General features: G+C 44.5%; 1 protein-coding gene across 4 annotated transcripts in view; it reads right to left on the reverse strand.

The window, feature by feature from the left end:
- LOC116504525 (zinc finger protein 585A-like) overlaps positions 1-20,912 on the reverse strand; it is a 36,907-nt gene extending 15,995 nt beyond the window's left edge. The window contains exons 1-6 of one of the 4 annotated variants that reach the window (XM_032211574.1): positions 20,623-20,912; positions 12,334-12,718; positions 10,309-10,525; positions 8,283-8,451; positions 3,690-4,123; positions 703-808 (exon numbers count right to left, since the gene is read on the reverse strand). In XM_032211574.1, coding sequence (XP_032067465.1) covers positions 703-808; positions 3,690-4,123; positions 8,283-8,451; positions 10,309-10,525; positions 12,334-12,404 — 997 coding nt within the window. In that variant the 5' untranslated portion in view covers positions 12,405-12,718; positions 20,623-20,912. The other 3 variants (XM_032211571.1, XM_032211572.1, XM_032211573.1) reach the window with 3 other exon arrangements.
- Positions 20,913-23,049: the final 2,137 nt, after the last annotated feature.

Raw genomic sequence — 23,049 nt, forward strand, 5'->3', positions numbered from 1 at the left:
TGTACCATAACAATGTTCTACCTGTTTCTTTAAATCATGCTGTAAATGTGATTGGGTGCTGTTTCCTCAATCGGCCATAAGAGGGAGCCAGGATGACTGTTAGTTCTTTCTCTGTTCGTTAAATGCTGGGCTGATCTGATCTGAGTGCCGTGAGCTATTATAAGTTTTGCAACTGCTAGCAAACTTTGAGTTCTGAACTGATTATATGATATTGGACTATGTTATTTGGATTATCTTAACTCAGTGGTTCCCAAACTTGGCAACTTTAAGACTTGTGGACTTCAACTCCCAGAATTCTCCAGCTAGCTCTTCTGGCTGGAGAACTCTGGGAGTTGAAGTCCACAAGTCTTAAAGTTGCCAAGTTTGGGAACCACTGTCTTAACTGAAAGACATTGATGACTGACTGTCTTATCCGTGTATGACTTGGAGTGTTTGATGGACCCTGATACCTCTATTTCCACGAAAGTAAAAGCCTATTTAAACTGCAGTGTCTCTGTGTGCTGGTTTGTGTGTTCTCCAACACAACTCTCACAACGCTTCGCTGAACGTACTCGCTCTCCCAATGGGGAGCTTACCTAACAAAGACCATTTTTCAGCTTCAACTTACAACTGCCATGACTCAGAATAGAAATTCTGTGTTCCGTTATACGGTTGTAAATCAGGGACTACCTGTGCCAAAATGGGGATATAAGACATTCTCACCCTGCACGATGCCATCCTCCTTCTTGGTGATCTTCCTGCATCCCCATCTACGTCTTGTGTGTGAAGGGGTCCTCCTCTTCGTTTTGGAGACATTGGCTGCCCTCTTCTGAAAGACAAAAGGGAGCAGGGAAAAACCTGTTAGTGGGATTAACAGCACTCAAAGAGGGGGTCACCCTTGTTTATCTGCTCTGTTATCTCTTTAAACAATCTTCCAACTGTTGTTATAATTACAGAACCAAGAAGGGTGCTAGAGGATATCCAGTCTGGCTCCTTACTCAATCCACCTTCCCCAGAAATGTCAATCCAGATCCTACTTAAAGGCCCCAACTTTTAGTGAATAATCTTTGATGCTAGTATCCAAAATTCTTTCATTGTCCTCTGAAGGTCCCAGGAGCTGCCTTTGCCTGAGATTGGCGGCATACAAATTGCATACAGATAGTTCTCGGCTTACGACCACAATTGAGCCCAAAATCTATGTGGTTAAGTGAGATATTTATTTTTGCCCCATTTTACGACCTTTCTTGCCCGAGTTGTTAAGTGAATCACTGCGTTAAGTTAGTAACGCAGTTGTGAATTAAATCTGGCTTCCCCATTGACTTTGCTTGTCAGAAGGTCGCTAAAGGGGGATCACGTGACCTTGGGACACAGCAACGGTCATAAATATGAAATGGTTGCCAAACATCTCAGTTTTGATCACATGATTATGGGGACATTGCAAAGGGTCATAACTCTGAAAAATGGCCATGAGTCACATTTTTCAGTGCCGCTGTAACTTTGGTCACTAAACGAACTGTTGTAAGTCAAGGACTGCCTGTATGTAAATAAGCATCACCCCCCACATTACAAACACTGGCCCTGTGGTGCAGCTGGAACAATGTGGAGCTGAACACTCTTAAAATTGTAGAGATGGTTGTTAGGAATATAATCTAACGGTTGGGTTGGCAATATAAAAATCAAATAGCAATGCTGTACCTGTTTCATTAAAGCATACTGTAAAATGTGATTGGTTGCTGTTTCCTCAATCGGCCATAAGAGGGAGGCAGAATGACTGTTAGCTCTCTGTTTTGTTAGATGCTGGGCTGATCTGATCTGAGTGTTTTGGAAGCTGGCTGTTAGAAAGTGCCATGAGCTATTTTAAGTTTTGCAACTGCTAGCAAACTTTGAGTACTGAACTGATTATATGATATTGGACTATGTTATTTGGATTATCCCTTAACTGAAAGACATTGATGACTGACTGTCTTATCCGTGTATGACTTGGACTGTTTGATGGACTCTGATACCTCTATTTCCACGAAAGTAAAAGCCTATTTAAACTGCAGTGTCTCTGTATGCTGGTTTGTGTGTTCTCCAACACAACTCTCACAATGCTTCTCTGAACGTACTCGCCCTCCAAACGGGGAGCTTACCTAACAATGATAATCGATTTTAGGAGAAGCCCTCCTTTTCTACCATCTCTTACAATATTAGTCAACACATTATCAATAGTAGAGACCGCCAATTTTCTAGGTTCTATTATTTCCAAGAACTTGAAATGGACACCTAACTAATTAGAACCATCATTGAAACGGTACAACAAAAGAATGTTCTTCCTGCGTTAACTCAGAATCAACAAGAAAGAACATTTTTGTTTGAATGTATGATGTACAAGGACAATAATGAACATAAGCATACTCGATGGATGATTGGTGGGATTATACATAATTGAAAATAGTGATATATAAATGTAAACAGTTGGTAAATTCTTTTATACTGTAAAAATATTCAGAATGAGATAAGCGATTACATAAAGGTATATTGTTATTAAACAGACAATCAAGAATGTAAGGGAATTAGGTTCGTTGAAAAGAAAGAAATATTAATTCCAATTGAATATATGTTGTACAATGAAAGTGAGGTATCTAGTTATATTAGACGGAAAATCTGTGATTGTATATGTAATTGAGAATATGGATGCAGAAACACTTGTAACCAAACGACATGCTGGATGTAACGGATGAGAATTTTTTTTATGTTGTTTTTTTAATGTTTAAAAATTAAAAAAAAAATGCAAAAATAAAAAAAATCAACAAGACAGACAGATTCCCTTAACAACCATGTTGCTAACTTAATAACTGCAGGGGTTCAGTTCACAAATGTGGCAAGGAAGGTCATACAACAGGGCAAAATGCACTTAACCACCGTCTTGCTTAGCAACAGAAATGTTGGGCTCAATCGTGGTCACAAGTCAAGGACTACCTGCATATAGAACAGTTGCCTTTTCATGAGGCATCACAGCAAGGATGTGACGGGCCCCATTTAATGTGCATCTGCTTTGTGAACCTTGTGAGATGGTGCCTCGGTTTTCATTCTTTTAAATATTTGGCTACGGGCTCCTAACTGTTTTTATGTTGTTCCTCCTATAAGCTGGTTATGCGCTACCCAGAGTTGTGCCTTTAATATTGGCAGCCACATACTGTTTTTTAGAGAATAAATACACCTTGGCCTGATGGATCAATCGGAAAATACATCTCGCCACATTCAAAGTTCGCCCTCTAAATTCAGAAAGCCGGAATCCAAAAATGAACGACAAGTTTATGGCTTTTAATCGTCTGCATTTGTCAAATATTTCCAGAATGAAAGTTAGGCTACATCCTATATATATAATAGATACCTTTCACCCTGGCTTCGCTGATAACGGATAAGAGCCTGTGGCCTAATGGCTAAGAAGTCTGCCTGGTATGTAATATAGCCCAGGTTCAAATCCCAGTAAGGGTATGGCTAGCTGATGAGAGCTAAATAGCTTGAAATAGATCTATACTAGTCTCCCTTTATTTATTTATCAGCACAAATACAACAAAATGTAACAAAAAGGCAACAGTAAAAATATTGGGTTTCTGTCTGGATGGTCTCTTGTGACAAGCCGAAGGACAGAGAATGGAAGTAGTGATCTTCCTCCCATATTTGGGCATAACGGGGGTTGTAAAAAAAATCTAATATGTGCCCACCTCTTCTCTTTGCTGGCTCTTTATGAACTCCTCGGCCAGGTTTACGGCCTGTTCGCAATTGGATGGCTCCCGTTCCTGGACATACTCCTGAACCTTCTGGGGCAGGATGGCCTGGAACTGCTCCAGGATGACCAATTCCAGCATCTGCAACTTGGTATGTTTTCCAGGCTTCAACCACTGATGGCAGAGATCCCACAGCCGGCAGCAAGCGTGGCGGGGGCCTTCCAGCTCCTGGTAGCAAAAGTCTCGGAAATGCTGGCGATGGACGTCAGAATGGACCACCGGCTCCTCGGAAGCGTTTTGTCTCGTCTCTTCCATGAGCTCCCTTTTGTTCCGAGCCTGGCGGAGGCTGAGGCGGAGGCTCTTCCTCCCCTGGGGTTCTGTGGGGGGTTGGTCTCCTGGAGGGGCCACCTGGAGCTCCAGGGCAGAAGCAACTGAAGTGGACAAATGACATTGAGGTCTTTAGTTCAAGCTACACTCTGTTTCTCCTCCAGGCTAACAGCAAACCACTTTGCTCAGGTCCCTTGCATATGTGAGTTGCGCATTTTCCTTGACTGGGAGGCCCTTTAGAAAGGAACTCATGCCCTGGTTGCCTCAGGGTGGGACTACGGCAATGCACTCTACATGGGGCTGCCCTTGAAGACTATCGAGAAGCTACAGCAGGTTCAAAATGCAGCAATGTGGGAAGTAATCGCTGCTTCTCATTATGCCCACGCATCGTTACTGCTTCCTCAGCTGCGCCACTTGCTGAACAGCCTCTGGGTGCAATTCAAGGTGCAGTGATCACCTATAGAGCACACCATGACAGAGCAGGGGGTTGGACTAGAAGACCTCCAGGGTCCCTTCCAATTCTGTCGTATTAAATATTCTATTTTATTTTATTCTATTTTCTATTCTATTCTGTATTCTTTTCTATTCTAATTCTATTCTGTTCTAATTCTATTCTATTCTGTATACATTTCTAATCTAATTCTATTCTATTTTCTATATTGTATTATTTTCTATTCTAATTCTATTCTATTCTGTACTATTTTCTAATTCTATTCTATATTCTATTCTATTCTATATTCTTTTCTTTTCTATTCTGTATTCTATTCTAATTCTAATCTATTCCATTTCTATTCTATATTCTTTTCTATTCTGTATTCTTTTCTATTCTATATTCTATTCTTATTCCATTCTATATTCTATTCTGTATTCTTTTCTTTTCTATATTCTACTCTAATTCGAATTCTATTCTATTCCATTCTATTTCTATTCTATATTCTATTCCATTCCATTCTATTTCTAGTCTATTCTATTCTGTATTCTTTTCTATATTCTATTCTGTATTCTTTTCTATTATATTTCTATTCTATTCTGTATTCTTTTCTATTCTATAGTCTATTCTAATTCTATCCAATTCTGTATTCTTTTCTTTTCTATATTCTATTCTAATTCTACTCTATTCCATTCTATTTCTATTCTATCTTCTTTTCTATATTCTATTCTAATTCTATTCTATATTCTATTCTAATTCTATTCCATTCTATTTCTATTCTATTCTATTCTGTATTCTTTTCTATATTCTATTCTAATTCTAATTCTAATCTATTTCCTTTTCCCATTCCTGTTCCTATTCTATTTTACTTGGGGAACTGCTCGTCTCTGATCATTTCTGCTTCTCCAGGCTTTTTGGGCAGAGCGGGTTTACTTCAGATGCATCATCCCAGAAGACTGGGTGAGTTTTAGTGCTTTGGGGGAGGTTAGGGTTAGGATCCTAGAGATCTGCCTACTGCACATCAAGATTGCTTAATCTGTGAAATAGTTTACCAGAACAAATGGCTATCTCGTATGATCTGAGGCACATCAAAGAGCTGGAATGCTTCTCTGCACTAAAACATAGAATAATTGTTTTCTCTGAATGAAGAAAAGTAGCACGTTGGAACGTCCATGGAGATTCTCAGTCATCCAGGTCACGGTGGTCCCCAAAATGCTTTTTCAAGAGACAACTGGAGTTTCTGGGTTTTGTTTTCTTCTGAAGACGCTTCGCTACTCACCCAAGAAGCTTCTTCAGCTCTGACAGGGTAGCGGGGAATGGAAAAATTTATATTCTCTGTAGACAGCTGGTCATAAATCCTTCCATTCCCCACCATCCAGTCAGATCGGAAGAAGCTTCTTGGATGAAAAGCAAAACATCTTCAAAGAAAAACCAGGAAGTCAAGTTGCCTCTTGACAAAAGTACCTTTGGGACTAGCATGTCGGAATTCAGAGGGAAAGTTCTATCCAAAATGGTGGATAGATGGTGTGCCATTTTTGTTTTCCGTAACAACCAATTGTAGGTTGCAAATATCCCCAGCAGGATATTTATTTCATTCAATCTGAGCCCTGCCTGCCTGCCTGCAAACTGACTCTTTCCTTACAGAGTCAGAACAAGTCATGGTTTCTAACAGGGATTCCCAACCCCCGATCTGTGGGCCGGCACCGGGCTGGAGCATACCAGTAACCAGGCCACGCAAACAAGCAAAGCCCCATCCGTGGTATGAAGGAGGCACCAAGACTACACCCCTCCAGTCCGCGGAAAATACCAAGGAAGTGTTTCCTGGTGCCCGAAAGGTTTTGGGCCACTGGTTTAGAACATGCGGACTGGGGAATTCTGGGAGTTGAAGTCCACACATGTTAAGGTGGCTGAGGTTGAGGAATACTGTCCATCACTGTCTGGGCCCCCGTATTATGGAGCAGTTGCAGCCTTTGGGTGGGATCTGAAGATTGCCTTGCGTAGAGTGCATTGCAAAGGATGCTCTTCTGGTCGTGCGTGTAATGTCATTACAGACATCCTTTGCACATCCCAGTTGCACCCTCTCCGAGTTGCCAATCTCCGAGGAACTCCAAGTTAATTAAAGGAATTGAATTGATTGGTCTTGTATGCCGCCCACTCCCGAAGGACTCCGGGCGGCTTACAATAAACAAAGGAAGGGGATAAATAGACAAATGGACAAACAACAATTTAAAATACACAACATTCATAGTTCCCGTGGGGCTGGCTATTTCAACAGTCCCCCAGCCTGCCGGAACAGCCAGGTCTTCGTGGCTTTGCAGAAGGCCGGGAGAGTAGTAAGGGTCCGGATCTCGATGGGGAGCTCGTTCCAGAGGGCTGGAGCTGCAACAGAGAAGGCTCTCCCCCGGGGAGTCGCCAGCTGACATTGGCTGGCAGATGGGATCCGGAGGAGGCTTAGTCTGTGCGATCTGATCGGTCTATGGGAGGTAATTGGCAGGAGGCGGTCTCTCAGGTACCCAGGTCCGATGCCATGTAGGGCTTTATAAGTAACGACTAGCACCTTGAAGCGAGTCCGGAGACTAATAGGTAGCCAGTGCAGCTCGCGGAGGATAGGTGTAACGTGGGTGTACCTGGGTGCACCCACGATCGCTCGCACAGCTGCGTTCTGGACTAGCTGAAGTCTTCGAACACTCTTCAAGGGCAGTCCCATGTAGAGCGCGTTACAGTAATCCAGTCCATTTAATTAATAAAGTAGTAATTAATTCAACAAGAGTTTGCTGTGGAATAAACTGGCCAATTCCCCGCCCTATTCTCTCCACCCCACCTCTGCTAATCACTATTATCATGCCCCCCCGCCTCACACATCCCGCTCATGTCCCAAAGGTGCTTTTTCAAAAGGCAACCGGACTTTGTTTTTCCTTGAAGACTTCGCTTCTCAACCAGGAAGCTTCTTCAGTTCTGCAGATGTTTGGGGCTGCTGGGTTTAGGGATGAAGAATTAACAAACGTAGTTGGCGTTTGGAGTCTTTCCTGCCTTTTGGGAACCTGAACGGTGGAGGATGGAGGGGTTTCTATTCCATAGAGGTGTCTGGTCCTTGGCGCTCTTCCTGAGAATAGTCGTCACTTATAAAGTCGTCACTTATAAAGCCCTTCATGGTATTGGACCTGGGTACTTGAGAGACCGCCTGCTGCCAATTACCTCCACTAGACCGATTAGATCCCACAGATTAGGCCTCCTCCGAATTCCATCTGCCGGCCAGTGTCGACTGGCGACTACCCGGAGGAGAGCCTTCTCTGTGGCTGCTCCGACCCTCTGGAACGAACTCCCCGTGGAGATTCGAACCCTCACCACCCTCCAGGCCTTCCGCATAGCCCTTAAAACCTGGCTGTTCCGACAGGCCTGGGGCTAAAGAGCTGTTGCCCCTGTCTCGAATGGTATGACTGTCGTGTGTTTTAAATTATGCATTGTTATGTGTCGTTTTTTGGGTTTTTTTTAATTTTTGTCTGTATCCCCCTTCCCTGGTTTGAGTTGTGAGCCGCCCTGAGTCCCCTTCGGGGGAAAAGGGCAGCATATAAATATAATAAACAAACAAACAGAATCACTGAGGTCACTCTGGGGTTTATCTGTGCCCTCGGGGGGGGGGGGTGTCACCTGAATAGTGAAAGTGGAAGGTCTTCAAAGACAAACAAGGCGGTCCGGTTGCCTTTTGAAAAAGCACCTTCGGGACACCTGGAGGATTGAGACTCTCCATAGGCACTCTGCTCATGCTTAGGATCTTTAAGGTGGTTCCGTCCATTTAATAAACAAATGTCATGAAATTCACTTGCTTGCTTTACTTGGACTTGCCGGAGTAGAGTAAGAATGTTCTAGGATGACAAGGTCGTTCTTGGAGGACGAGACGTCGGCATCGCCCTCACCCACCTCCGGAGGAGCGCTTGGCTCAGGATCGGGAGGATTCCGTCGGGCGAGGGGCTTCCTCTCTTGTGAGCTTTCCTTTTGAGCCCTCTGCAAAGGACAGGGGGGGGGGGGAGGAGGCATTTTGTTAGGCAAAGCGGAGAAATGCTGCTAGTCCTCGGCTTATGACCTCGTTAATGCTGTTAGTCCTCAACATATGACCTGCTAAATTCTTCTGGTCCTCAACACAATGACCTCAGGGGTGGGCTTCAAAAGTTTCAGCAAAGGGTTCTCTGCCTGGTTGCTGGGTGGGCGTGGCAATGGCGGACGTGGCCCATTTGGCCACCTGCACCACAGCAGGAGGGGGAAGGATTTTCCCCTTCCCCAGGCTCCAGAGGCTTTTCTTGAGCCCCCGGGAGGGGAAAATTGCCTCCCCTGGGCTCCAGAGGCTGGAAACGGGCCCATTTATGGCCTTCCGGAAGTTCCAGGACGTGTTTTCCTCCTTCCCCGAGCCTCTGCACGGGCCCTACACTTACCTCGCATCCAAAATGGATCTCATGGAGACTCCTGGGAGGAGAGGGAGTGGCAGGGGCAGCCAGAGATGGAATTTGGAGGTTCTCTGAACCGGTCATAATGTTAGCTACAGGTTCTCCTGAACCCAGGCGAACCTGTAGCAGCCCCACCCCTGAAGGACCTGCTTAATAAGCAGAATGACCCTATTTCCATGTTCAATTACAGTTATAATTGAACCCGGAGTTAAGATTATGCTGGTTGTTAAGCAGGTTGTCATGTGAGCAACCTGACTTTATGCCTCTTTTTTTTTGCAGTGGTCGTTAAGTGAAGAGCATGGCCATTAGGCGAACCCATTGCCCATACACTGGGTATATTTCGCCTGAGGATTATTTGAACAGGTCGACTTACCGCTGTTTGTTTAGTGACTGTCTGAACTTACAACAGCACTGAAAAAAAGTGACCTGTGACCGTTTTTCACATTTACAACCATTGCAGCATCCCCACGGTCACATGGTTTGACAGCTGATCAATCTTTATGATGGTGGCAGTGTCTCGGGGGTCACGCGATCAGCTTTTGCGACCTTCTGACAAGCAAAGTCAATGGGGAAGCCAGATTCACTTAACAACTGGGTTACTAACTTGACAACTGCAGTGATTCACTTGGCAATTGTGGCAAGAAAGGTCATAAAATGAGAGATGGGGTTGGAGAAATCACTTAGCAACTGTCTTGCTTAACAATGGAAGTTTGGGGCTCAATTATGGGCGTAAATCGAGAACTACCGTATTTTTCGGAGCACCCTTTTCCCTCAAAAAAGAGGGTGAAAATCTGGGTGCGTCTTATACACTGAATACAGCATTTTTGGCCTCCTGAAACCCTGTCCCCTTTGCAAAAATGGATGTGCATAGCCTTTAGGAGGCTTATAGAGTGCTCCTGGGTGCTTGGGAGGTCAAAAATGAGCGAAAAACTGGCTGTTTTTCCTAAAGCCTCCTAAAGGCTATGCATGCCCTGTTTGTGACAAAAATCGGGCCATTTTAGCAAAAAACGGGGCGTTTAGGGGAGGTCTGCAGAGTGCCAAAACTTTTTTTAAAATTTGCCTCTTCAAAATCTTGGTTTCATCTTCTACTCTGGTGCATCTTCTGCTCCGAAAAATACGGTGCCTGTATTAATTTCCAGGATTTGAATATTATTTTACAATATTCAACCGGCGTCTTTTCTTACAACATTCTTATTTTCACAGGACTTGTGGGGTGACATCTCTATTGTCTCTCAATTCCAATAGACTTTAGTTATTCTGACTTTCTAAATAATTATACATTTGATTTCAATAAAATATCAGGACCAGAAATGAAGATGGGTAAATGCCAAAAGAAGGAACTGACCAGGCCTTGGTTTTTCTATCTAAGATGGTTAAAAAGAAACAATAAACTTCAGCAGAGGGGAAAAAAGCAAAATACCTTGGCAGTGTTTAATCTTTTTGGTTGGCCAGAGGTATTAAAAATAGTTGGGATGGCTCCTGGCTTTAAATTCCTTCTCCCAGAAGCTATCCTTCCCCAAAAATCCGTCTTTCTGAAATGTTCCGAACACACGACGTCATCATAAGAGGGAGCGAAATTCGGACGACCAATGTTTTTAATCCACTTGTTTAACTGCCTCTCCTTTGTAAAAGGAAACCTGCAGCAACAATTGAAAAACTGTGTTTAGAAGCAAAACAAATGCGCAGAGCTGCCAGAAGGCAAGAACAATTAAGAAAGTAAGGGTGACTTGGGAGTAAAGCTTGGAGATGATTAGGTAACTCGAATCTGGTTTTACTATTTCATCACTAGGGATTACTTGGGTGTCGATAATTATATCGTTAGTTGGTTCTAATTTATTCCACCCCACGTGTTCCATAAACTTAGCACTCGCGCTACAGTGAATCTTAGTTGTGCCTTTCTCCCAAAATCTAAACGATCTATGGTTGGCCTCGTAACCTACGAAAAATAACTGTCGAGCTCTTTTCTGCCCTTTCAGTCTCACTTGTGAAGGAATATGTACCCATGCTGGGGCTTCGAATGTATGCATTCGTCATGGGGTTTAACATTATGATAAGCTGTGTTAGCCATCTGGTATAACATTCAAAACGTTTTCTAAAGTAGCAGTAACCCTGGTATCCTCCTTTTCAATGATACAGATTTCTCCCCTAAAGGTTACCACATAGCCAATGTTAACCAGAGCCCTAACCGATAAAAGAGGAGCAAACAGATGTGAGCCTTTGCAGGAAACAATTAGTTTGGTTCAAGCTCTGAGAAGTCCTGTTTGACCTTGCAAAACTAATTGGCAATTAGGTCTCTGGCAGCATTTCAAAGGAGATAAAGGTGGGTGCTTATCAACATTACCCTGAAAGACTGTGTCAACTCGAGCAGACATCTGTCAGAATCTTCACAGAATGTTTGTGAATTATTACGGGGCTGTGAATGATCATAACTCACAGCAGTAAAGAGGTTTTTTGGGACTACGTTTGTGATTTATGCTTTCTCGGGAAGCCTAGATCAGAACATCTAGAGGGGCAAAATGGAAGTTTCCAGATAATCTCAGAGGACCAACCTCTAATCGCTTTTCACTCTTCTGTGCAAAAATGAAGCCGAGCCAAACAATTTAGAGGGTTTCATTAAAATTGAAAGAGAAGAAAGGAAATTTTCATGGTAGGGCACGTAGAAAGGAACAATGAAATTAACAATGAAATTAAAGTTGCTTGTTGAAATGGGTGGCTATAGAAATCAAATCAGTCAATCAACCAATCACCTCCCCATTACAGGGAGCCCTTGACAGTTCGTTTAGTATCTGTTCGAATTTACAATGGCACTGAAAAAATTGACATGACTGTTTTGTTTCACATTTAGGATGGCGGCACCATCCCCACGGTTACGTGATTTACATTTGGATGCTTGACAACTGACTCACATGTATGACGGTTGCAGTGTCCTGGAGGGCGAGGTCATGTGTTCCCCTTTTGCGACCTTCTGACAAGCAAAGTCAATTGGGGAAGCGAGATTCACTTAACCACCGTTTTACTAATTTAACAACTGCAGTGATTCATTTAACAAATTTGGCAAGAGAAGTTGTAAAGCTCACTTTACAAATGTCTCACTTAGCAACATAAATTTTGGGCTCAACTGTGGTCATAAGTCGAGGACTACCGCTATCCAGTTCAAACACAGCCTTCTCTATTCTCACTAACAATTTGATAATGGGTTATCCTTGCTTCGCTTACCAAAATCACAATGGTATATTTTATCTAAATCCAGATTAGGGTTATTCTCTATGCTGGCCTCCAGACACAGAGACAGGAGGCTAGAGTGGCCACAAAACGGGGCCCGCTCCTGCTGCATCTTTACTGCTCCCTGTTTACATCCATCCCCCTCCCACTGCCAGCATAAGCAGATGTGGAATAAAATGGTGACACTAATGGGGTGAAGGGAGATTCAAGCTCGCTCACATACCTGTGAAAGGTGACACGGGATCCATGCCACCGGCGGTTTTTGCAGTTGGCTACCGAGCAGCAACCTGCCATGTTTGTCCTGGAATCCCTTGTGGGATCGAGCCAAATCTGACGATTTTCTGTTGCTATCCTGTGTTAAATCCAGCAGTTGGATGCTTTGAAATTACAAATGAAAAAGTTGGAAATCTCCCCCCAAAACAGCTCTTCTGGGTAGCATGTTAGTTTCTCAACAAAGCTCACCCACATCAAACTTGGGGATCAGCCCAGCACAAAAGTGTATTTAAGGCGACCAGCTGCTGCCTCTCTAGGACTTTGACAGTTCATCTCTTTGTGTCTTAGACATCGCCAACTGAACCAACAAGAGGAAGAAGATTTCCCCGCAATACCTAGAAGAGATAAACAAAGGTTAACACAATTCCATCCCCACTTTCATTGTCATCCCTGATAGATAATTGCAGGTAAAGGATTCCTGATTTCTATTTCGCTTATTTTCAGGCAGGCTGAGGATTGCAGAATTAGAAGAGACCTCAAGAGTCCATTTATTGCAATCTCTTGCTCAGCCCAACGTTGGAAGTTGAAGAAATGTAAGATTATCTAGAGCAGGGGTCAGCAACCTGCGGCTCTGGAGATGCATGCAGCTCTTTCAACCCTCTGCTGTGGCTCCGTCACTAGTTGGCAGCACAATTTTGAGAGGAGCTTCCGGTTTTTTGGGGGGGGGAATGAGGGCATGCCAGGAAGAGACTCTATGGTAGGAAAACTGGATTTCTGGTCAGCTCCAGAATTGAACGGTGGGCTTCCGGTTAGGGCCTTGGTAGCTCTTTGAGTGTTTAAGGTTGCCGACCCCTGCACTAGAAAAGATGAAATACAGTGTTGTGGATCAGAGCTCGATTCCAATTCAGGTTCCTAGAAAGGCAATACAGATAATAAGTGAACATACAACAGTTCACTTAGTGACCATTCAATACAATACAATAGCAGAGGTGGAAGGGACCTTGGAGGTCTTCTAGTGACTAGTCCAACCCCTGCCTAGGCAGGAAACCCTACACCGTTTCAGACAAATGGCTATCCAACATCTTCTTAAAAACTTCCAGTGTTGGGGAATTCACAACTTCTGGAGGCAACTTCTGTTCCACTGTTTAATTGTTCTAACTGTCAAGAAATTTCTCCTCAGTTCTAAGTTGCTTCTCTCCTTGATTAGTTACCACCCATTGCTTCTTGTAATGCTTCAAAAGTAATGCCTTGGAAGGACACACTTGGAATACTGCATTCAGTTTTGGTCACCACGATGTAGAAAAGACGTGGAGACTCTAGAAAGAGTGCAGAGAAGAGCAACAAAGACGATTAGGGGACTGGAGACTAAAACATATGAAGAACAGTTGCAGGAACTGGGTATGTCTAGTTTAATGCAAAGAAGGACTAGGGGAGACATGATAGCAGTCTTCCAATATCTCAGGGGTTGCCACAAAGAAGAGGGAGTCAAACTATTCTCCAAGGCACCTGAGGGTAGAACAAGAAGCTATGGGTGGAAACTAATCAAGGAGAGAAGCAACTTAGAAGGAGAAACTCCCTGACAGTTAGAACAATTAATCAGTGGAACAGTTTGCCTCCAGAAGATGTGAATGCCCCAACACTGCAAGTCTTTAAGAAGATGTTGGATAGCCATCTGTCTGAAACGGTATAGGGTTTCCTGCCTAGGCAGGGGGTTGGACTAGAAGACCTCCAAGGTCCCTTCCAACTCTGCTATTGTATTGTATTATATTGTAAAGTTACAACAGCACTGAAAAAAGTGAGTTACGACTGTTTTTCAAACTTATGACCGTTTCAGCATCCCCATGGTCACGTGATTTACATTCAGATGCTTGACAGCTGACTCATGTTTATGACTGTTGCAGTGGGAACATGCGATCCCGCTTTACGACCTTCTGACAAGCAAAGTCAATGGGGAAACCAGATTCACTTAACAGCCACGTTACTAAGGTAACAACTGCAGTGGTTCACTTCACAAGTGCGACAGTAAAAGTTGTAAAATGGGGAAAGCTCACAAATTTCTCGCTGAGCAACATAAATATTGGCCTTGGTTGCCATCGTAAATTGAGGACTACCTGTGCAGGTAATCATTGACATCTGACCACAGAGCCCAGAATTTCAATCAATAAGTTGTTGCGGTCAAAGGTACCACATGACCTGGCCTGATTCTACGGTTATTTTCATCATGGTCATAAAACAGGTTGCTCCAGCGCTAAGCCAATCACATGGTTGTTAAGCAAGCCACATGATTGTTCAGTAAATCCAACATATCCAACTGGGCATTTTTAAAAAAAAAATCTGCTGGAAAAGAGAAAAAAAAAAGTTGCAAACCAGTCACATGACTGTGGGATAGTGGCAAGCCGTCATAAATGGGAGCCAACTGCCAGGCACCCAAAATACGATCGTGTGACCAAGAAGAGGGTGCAACAGTCGTAACTGTGAGGATAGATCATAAATAGCTTTTTTGAAGCCCGTCAACCATTAACTTTAAGTGGTAGATCGTGGCATCTGGTTCTCTCAATTCCTGGCAAACAGATTTCGATTTTTGATTTTATTGTATTTCTATGCCGCCCTATTCCCAGAGGGACTCAGGGCGGCTCACAAACCAAGTCGGGGGGGGGGGGGGGGTCCAAACAGGGAAAAAAAAAGAAAGACAACGGACAACACAACACCACAATTTTAAAAACAATCAACAGCCACACCATTCGAGCGGGGACAGGAACTCATCAGCCCCAGGCCTGTCGGGACAGCCAGGTTTTTAAGGCTTTGCAGAAAGCCTGGAGGGTGGTGAGGGTCCGAATCTCCATGGGGAGCTTGTTCCAGAGGGCCGGAGCAACCACAGAGAAGGCCCTCCTCCGGGTAGTCGCCAGTCGACACTGGCCGGTGGATGGAATTCGGAGGAGGCCTAATCTGTGGGATCTAATCGGTCTAGTGGAGGTGATTGGTAGCAGGCAGTCTCTCAAGTAACCAGGTCCAATACCATGAAGGGCTTTATAAGTGAAGACTAGCACCTTGAAGCGTATCCGAAGACCAATAGGCAGCCAGTGCAGCTCGCGGAGGATAGGTGTAACCTGGATGTACTGAGGTGCACCCACGATCGCTCGCGCGGCTGCATTCTGGACAAGCTGAAGTCTCCGAATGCTCTTCAAGGGCTGCCTTGGGGAAGAAATGGAGGTGGTGACATATTTTATTTTCCTGGGCTCCAAGATTGGACTGCAAGGTGATCAAACCGGTCAGTCCTAGAGGAGATCCACCCTGGCTGCTCTTTAGAAGGAAATCAGATCCTGAAGATGAGACTCAAATACTTTGGCCATTTAATGAGAAGGAAGGACTCCCTGGAGAAGAGCCTAATGCTGGGAACGATGGAGGGCAAAAGAAGAAAGGGACGACAGAGAATGAGGCGGCTGGATGGAGTCACTGAAGCAGTAGGCGTGAGATTAAATGGACTCCAGAGGACGATAGAGGACAGGAAGGCCTGGAGGAACATTGTCCATGGGGTCGCGATGGGTCAGACACAACTTCGCAACTAACAACAACAGAGAAACAGAGGAATCTGGGGGGGAGAAAGCCCAAAGAAAACTAGAAGAAAAAATAAGACACAAAATTAAATTTAATAAACAAATCCCTTGGCCTGAGAGCACAGTAATGTACTTTATATTCACTGATTATTTTAAGGACTTCCTGGATTTACACAACACTCTTATTTTCAATGAGGTGAGCGAAAACACAGCTTCCGTATTCTTAAAACCATATAATATCCTCAGAAATAAACTACTGTAGAAAGTTAGCACCCACCCCTCTTAGAAGAATGAAATTTTTAAAGGAAATATTAAAAAGGCAGAATGCTACATTCTCCCTAAAGGAGAAACATGTTTCTTCAAGACAGAAACTCCCGTCTCTATCCCAAGTAGAAACTAAGGGCCCGACTTTTAGAAATGCAGATTTGGTTATCCATTCAAAACAGTATTATAACCCCAAGGAAGCCAGCATCTAGGATTAATTATGTTTCTTAAACAAGATTTAAAAAACCCAACTCATTGATAATTAAGACTAATTAAAATCAAATCACAAAATACACAAAACAAAACCTCTAAATGACAAAACGATGTAGAACAAACTATATAAAAATCCATGTACTCATCAAACCAGATGGTCAGCTGTCCAGGACCACAAACCCATGTGGCCCTGTCCATCATCTTTCCAATCAACCTCCATGTTTCCAGTGTCTTTCTCCTTACTGGGAACTGAACCAGATGGATATTTCTTCCAACAGTCGGCAATGACTTAACGGTAACCCAAGTCACATCAGCTATTAGAACAATGGCTCTGTTTTCCAAATAAACCAAAATGTGACTGTTTGAAGCCAAGCATGGCTTGCTGGGTAAGAACAGTTTTGTTTTTGAAAAAGACAATCTACTGTATATCCCTTCCTCGCCTCGCCTGGCAGCCTTGTAAAATTTCATGGTCCGTGAAATTTTATAGTTAGATACAATTGGGCTGGTGGAGCAAAAGTTGGAGTAAAGAAAAAACAAGTTAACCAGTTTACATATATGTTATTTGTGAGAGAGGTCCATTTTCTTAGGCAAAAAGTTGGATCAAGCTGCTTCTTCCACTGCCATCAGCTGAGGTCACAGTATAGAGAAATATAACCTTCCTCTGGGGAAATCTGAATTTTTATTTAGCCAAGCAACCTTGGCCCAACGAGTCGGAATTGATTAAGTTCACAAGCGAAAATACACACTATAAAGGAGTCCTAAGAAATAAAAACCATGCCATTGAAGCCATAGATGTAAAAATCCTAGAAGGATACCTTAAACGCTCACATTTCAAATTAGACTTGGAAGTGGCTGCACCACACACACACAAACACCTCTTGTGTAACCATGTCAAAGATGTGCGTCATATTAAACCTTCCCCTGCTCCGATGGGGAACGGGAAACTATTGAAAAACCATCAGCCTTTTTTTCCCAATAGAGGGCTCTCCCCCACCCCCAATTGTTCACTTAATAGAAATTCACAATCATCTTATCTGTGAAAGGGACACTAACTTTTCTTTTTGTAGTATTGAAAGGTGTCAGCGAGCCATCACTGGAAAAAGGGACAAGAAAACTTCCGCCTAATTGTTGCAATTAATTTTCCTCTCCGCTCCCAATTCCCTCTCTCTCTCTCTCTCTCTCTCTTTCTCCCCTCCCTCCCTCCACACAAACACACAATCTGGGGTTCCTTTCCGGAGCATCACAATAGTCGATTTGACACAGCTTGAGTTTCCAAGCAATAAACAACAAAAGCCATCCACCAACAGGCAAAAAGCTCAGAGAACTGGGAAAAACAAAGAGGTCACTGCACAGAATTACTCCTGGCACTCATGTGAAACCCGGTTTCAGGATGCCATGGCTGGATTCCCCAGGCCCCAACAAGCAAGCCACATTCCGGCCTTCTCACATGATCTTTTTCAACAATCAACTTTCCCAACAATAAAAAGCAAATGGGCAGGCGAAACTCCCTCGTGTTTTCTTGGCCTTCTCTCTGTATTAAGCCATGGGCCAAAGCATAGGGTCGTTGTAGAAAATACTCCAGAGTTTTGCTTCATCCCAGGCACTTTGCATTAAGAATGCCAAATGCATGCAGATCCCCCAGCCAAATTAAGTCCAGTAAGATAACCCTTAGCCTCACTTTATTGTCAGTTTAAGTGTACACGAATCAGCATACATTAAAATGAAATGTGTTACATACAGCATCTCAAAGGGTCACCACCTCCAGTATACACTACATATGAACATGACAAAATATACATCCATCCGTACACAATTATGCATATACCCACATATCTACGATACGACACAGAGAAACAACACAGTTTAGTTCGGATGGATATATATGTACATGGGGGGAGGGAAAAAATCATTTCAAATGGGTTGAAATCTTGTGCCCAGCTAATTTATCGTAGCAGCAGCAACAAGAACAATAAAAAAGCCTAAGACGGCCTAATTTAGCCAGTGAGGGGGTCCTTGATGCTCTCTGAACTGGTTTGTTTTCTTGCAGACGTTTCGTGACCACGTTAGGTAATTACATCAGTGCTATCCCAAAGGTGATTTTTTTTTCCAAGAGGAAGCTGGACTTTCTGTTTTTTTTTCCCTCTGAAGATGTTTCAGTTTTCATCCAAGAAGCTTCTTCAGCTCCTTCCTCAGAGCAGAACAAGCTTCTTGCATGAGAAATGAAACGTCTCCAAAGAAAAACCAGAAAGACCAGTTGCCTCTTGGGGGGGAAAAAAAGCAGCTTTGGGACGACCGTGACTCGGGATGACTGAGAATCTCCAGTGGCAACTTCAGTGCTAGTAAGGAGCGGGGCTTGCTGTCAGTTTATATTCTGGGGACTTGCCTATCTGTGGGTGGGTGGGTGGTATAAACGTCCCCTGGACAAGAAACTGCCAAGAAAGAAGCCAACAGCAAAAACAACCCAACCAAAGAATCTCTAAGACTCACGGTGGGCAAGGATAATTGACGCGAAAATACAGCCTCTCATTATCAAGACAACCCCTGCCTTCTCGAGGTGCCCACCGTTTCCAACAGAAGGGGCTCTGTCGACTCTTGGGCCCGGCGAGCTCAAGTAGTACTTAGCCTAGAATCATGGATCCCGTTCCGGGATGCATGCGACTCTACAGCGAAGGGATTGGCGATGCCGTACCGACGCTAAAGACTTAAGTCAAGTCAAGTCTAAGACTCACCCAGATTGGGCAAGTCCCCAGAATATAAACTGACAAGCAAACTCCACTTGCCTACCAGCTCTGATGACGTTACCTAGTGTGGGTTGTGAGACGTTTGCAAGAAAACAAGCTCAGGGAAGCACCAAGGACTCCCTCATTGGGCAGGTCCCCAGAATATAAACTGACAAGCAAACTCCACTTGCCTACCAGCCCTGATGACGTTACCTAGTGTGGGTTGTGAGACGTTTGCAAGAAAACAAGCTCAGGGAAGCACCAAGGACTCCCTCATTGGGCAGGTCCCCAGAATATAAACTGACAAGCAAACTCCACTTGCCTACCAGCCCTGATGACGTTACCTAGTGTGGGTTGTGAGACGTTTGCAAGAAAACAAGCTCAGGGAAGCACCAAGGACTCCCTCATTGGGCAAGTCCCCAGAATATAAACTGACAAGCAAACTCCACTTGCCTACCAGCCCTGATGACATTACCTAGTGTGGGTTGTGAGACGTTTGCAAGAAAACAAGCTCAGGGAAGCACCAAGGACTCCCTCATTGGGCAAGTCCCCAGAATATAAACTGACAAGCAAACTCCACTTGCCTACCAGCCCTGATGACATTACCTAGTGTGGGTTGTGAGACGTTTGCAAGAAAACAAGCTCAGGGAAGCACCAAGGACTCCCTCATTGGGCAAGTCCCCAGAATATAAACTGACAAGCAAACTCCACTTGCCTACCAGCCCTGATGACATTACCTAGTGTGGGTTGTGAGACGTTTGCAAGAAAACAAGCAAGCTCAGAGAAGCACCAAGGACCCCCCCCTCCCTCCAACTCTCATGTCAACCCCGAGAGCTCTGCAAATATTTCTCCTTTCTAGGAAGTTTAGTCAATCTCCCGTTTATACAAAGCGGCGTCGGGATTAAAGCCCCGCGAGTCAATCCATTCGAACCTCGGACCTGGCGATAATTCGGAGCGGCGCTACAAAACGTGGGAAGGGGGGGGGAGAGGAGGAGAGTAACGCGCGCATCGGTTTGCTGCGACACACGTGTCGTCGGGATTTTTTATATCTACACAAATATACATATTTAATAATAATAAGACCATCCGCAGGGCAAATATATATATATCACTCCACCCACGCGCCCCAGTTGGATGGGCTGGGGGCTTATTATCCCATCCCCAGTTAGGGCCAAATTATATTGGGGTCTTTCCCCCCCCCTATTCCCCCCCCCGTGGCTGAGAGTTTGCATTTCCGCGCCCGAGGGGGGAAGAAAATAAATAAATATATATAAATAAATAAAAAGCAAGGAGGGGGAGGGAGGAAACGAACCAAGATGGCTCCCCGCGCAATTGCAAAGCGTTCCCCGCTTCAGACAATGGGTGCTCTCCCTTCTATCCTTTTGCATAAGTCTACGGATGAGAGAGGAGAGAGAGACGCGTGTTTCCTCCCCGCCCGGAGATGCGCGTTGTCAACCAGCCCCGGGCTCCGTGCGCGCCTGGGCAACGCGCCGCCGCTTTCGTCTTCCGACCCTCGGCCCTCCGGCTTTTCTTTCCAAGCAAACTCACCGCTTCTCCTTTTTCGCCCTGCCGCCTCCTTTCTTCCCTTTCTTTGCAAGCGGGCGACACGCAAGAGGGCGCGTTCACACGATCGCGGGTTAAAAAACAATGCAACCCAGGAAGAAGATCCTTCCGTTCAAAAAGGATACGATCTCCTCCCCCCCGGGTCCGGATTTTTTGGTTTATCCCGAAAGGCCAAAAGCCGATCCAAACCCGCGATTTCCTCTCTTCTCTCCGTCTAAAAGCCTTCCCCCCCCCGCGAAGATGGTGACATGGTTTGCTCCGCTCGGAGGAGGGGAGGGGCGAAGATGGTGACATAGCTTGTTCCACTTCGAGGAAAGAGGGGGGGACTTTTTTTTAAAAAAAAATTCTGGCTGGCCCTGCGGTAGCCCAGACACGCTGCGGGGAGATTTTAAAGAGCTTAAACAGCCGTGCTGGCTTTCTAAGGGGTGAAAGAGTAAGTTGCAAGAGTTTGGGAAAAAAGCGGCGACACCCCCCCCCGGCGGGTCTGAAGTGGTTCCGCCCGCTCTACCCACCGCTTTCGCTAAGCCTTTCGATCCGCCTCCGAATCAAGGATCGACGAATTGAGCGCGCGCTGAGTCCGGGCTTCTTCGGACCCGAAAGGCGCCCTCTTTTTTTTTTGCAATTTAAATCTCTGGGATTACATAAATTCATGACGTTTCATTTCTCAGATACCCGGGAGGGCGGGTCTGGAAAACCGTTCTTACTTCGGATTAAACGGTGGAAAGGAAACTCGTTTGCAATCAATTCGTTTTCAACTAAAGATAGTACAGCGGTCAGCGCTGTTTTGTTTGTTTTAAGAGTGAATGGAGCACTAAAACGGTCACCCTGTACTATCTAGGTAAATAAACCCAGGGAGTTGAGAATGCTAAAGCAATGGAGACAAATGAAACTCAAAAATAGAGGGTGGTTGGACTCCGATCCTATCAGCCCCTGCCAAGGTGGGTAGCAGCCAGGATCGATGGGAGAGGGTCATATTCCGAGATCCTGCTCGAAATAACGCCTGGGCACCGAGACAGCCTTTTTCTGTAGATAGAAATCTAGTCATAGGAGAGCCGGAAGTGAGGGTCTACATTGAACCGCTATTTTTGTTTTTTAAATCTCTATGACGGGAGTAGGACAACTACGGCTGGCTCAGGAATTCTGGGAGTTGAGGTCCATAGGTCGTAAAGGAGCCATAATTGCCTACCTACCTACGGAAAGCATTTGTGAGCATTGATGAGTGGCTTCAATGCAAATAGGCAGGAACTGGAGAACCACGCATCAGGTCGATCATGCAAAAACCACACCAAATAGTTGAGACCGACTGAAGTTTTGGTGCCCTCGTGGCCACCTCTGCACTGTTTCCAGGGGGCATTATGGAAGAGCGGGCTTCTCACCTGGTACAGAGTTTTCAACATCTCTAGGCCAATGTTCCCCAACCTTGGCAACTTTTATGTTGTGCGGACTTCAATCTCCAGAATTCTCCGGCTAGTTTCTGAGAGTTGGGAATTCTGGGAGTTGAAGTCCATACCGTTTGAACTTGCTAAGGTTGATGGAGAAACACTGTTACAGTTGACGGCTTGAATATTTTTCTTAATGGTCTCCTGTCCAAGTAACCCAACTGTGCTTAAGCTTCTCAAGATCAGTCAAGAAGCATGTTTTCTTTAAAAAAAAAACTGAAATGGTATTGCCATTGCCTTTCTCCTGGATTTTTCACATCCTGTTACATGGGACATAACAGCTGGAGGGGATCTTGGAGATCTTCTTTAGAGAGAGAGAGAAAAATAGAGCTTGTCTTAATAATGAATAAAAGTACCTCTCTACACACAGTAGGAAGTTATCACCCAGCCCTCTCCCAGAAAAATGAAATATCCTAGGAAATATTGATTGAAAATATTGAAAAGGCAGAATATTTCTCTGGATGTGAAAAGAAAGAAACATGTTTTAAAAGACAGAATAGCTCCCTGTAGCTTCCTGCTCATCCCCACTTTGTCAATGGGCTATTAAGAAGGCCAAGCTAGTCCCTTTACATAATAAAGCTCCAGGGGGGGATGGGATTAAACCATGATAATATTGGCCCTTTATTCAACTGACCACATGGCATCTGAGAACTCGACCAAACCTGGGAGTCTGACAACCAATCAGAATACATTTCTTACACAGGAACAGGAAACAGAAAGGTGGAACTGAACAGGTTATAAAAAACCTAGCAAGCCGCTCCCTCAGCCCTTCTCTTCTCCACCAACATTGAAGCATGTGATCACCTTTTCTGTTCAGGACTCAAGCCATGTGGTCCTGTCCACCAATAAACCATCTTTCCAAGCAGCCTCCATGTCTCCAGTGTCTTTTTCCCCACTTGGAGCCGAACCCAGAAGGACATTTCTTTCATCAACATCTAAGCAGCTTTAACATGTATGGGGCTTCAGCTCCCAG

This window comes from Thamnophis elegans, chromosome 2 (genome assembly GCF_009769535.1).
Source record: "Thamnophis elegans isolate rThaEle1 chromosome 2, rThaEle1.pri, whole genome shotgun sequence".
In the NCBI taxonomy this organism is placed as follows: Eukaryota; Metazoa; Chordata; class Lepidosauria; order Squamata; family Colubridae; genus Thamnophis; species Thamnophis elegans.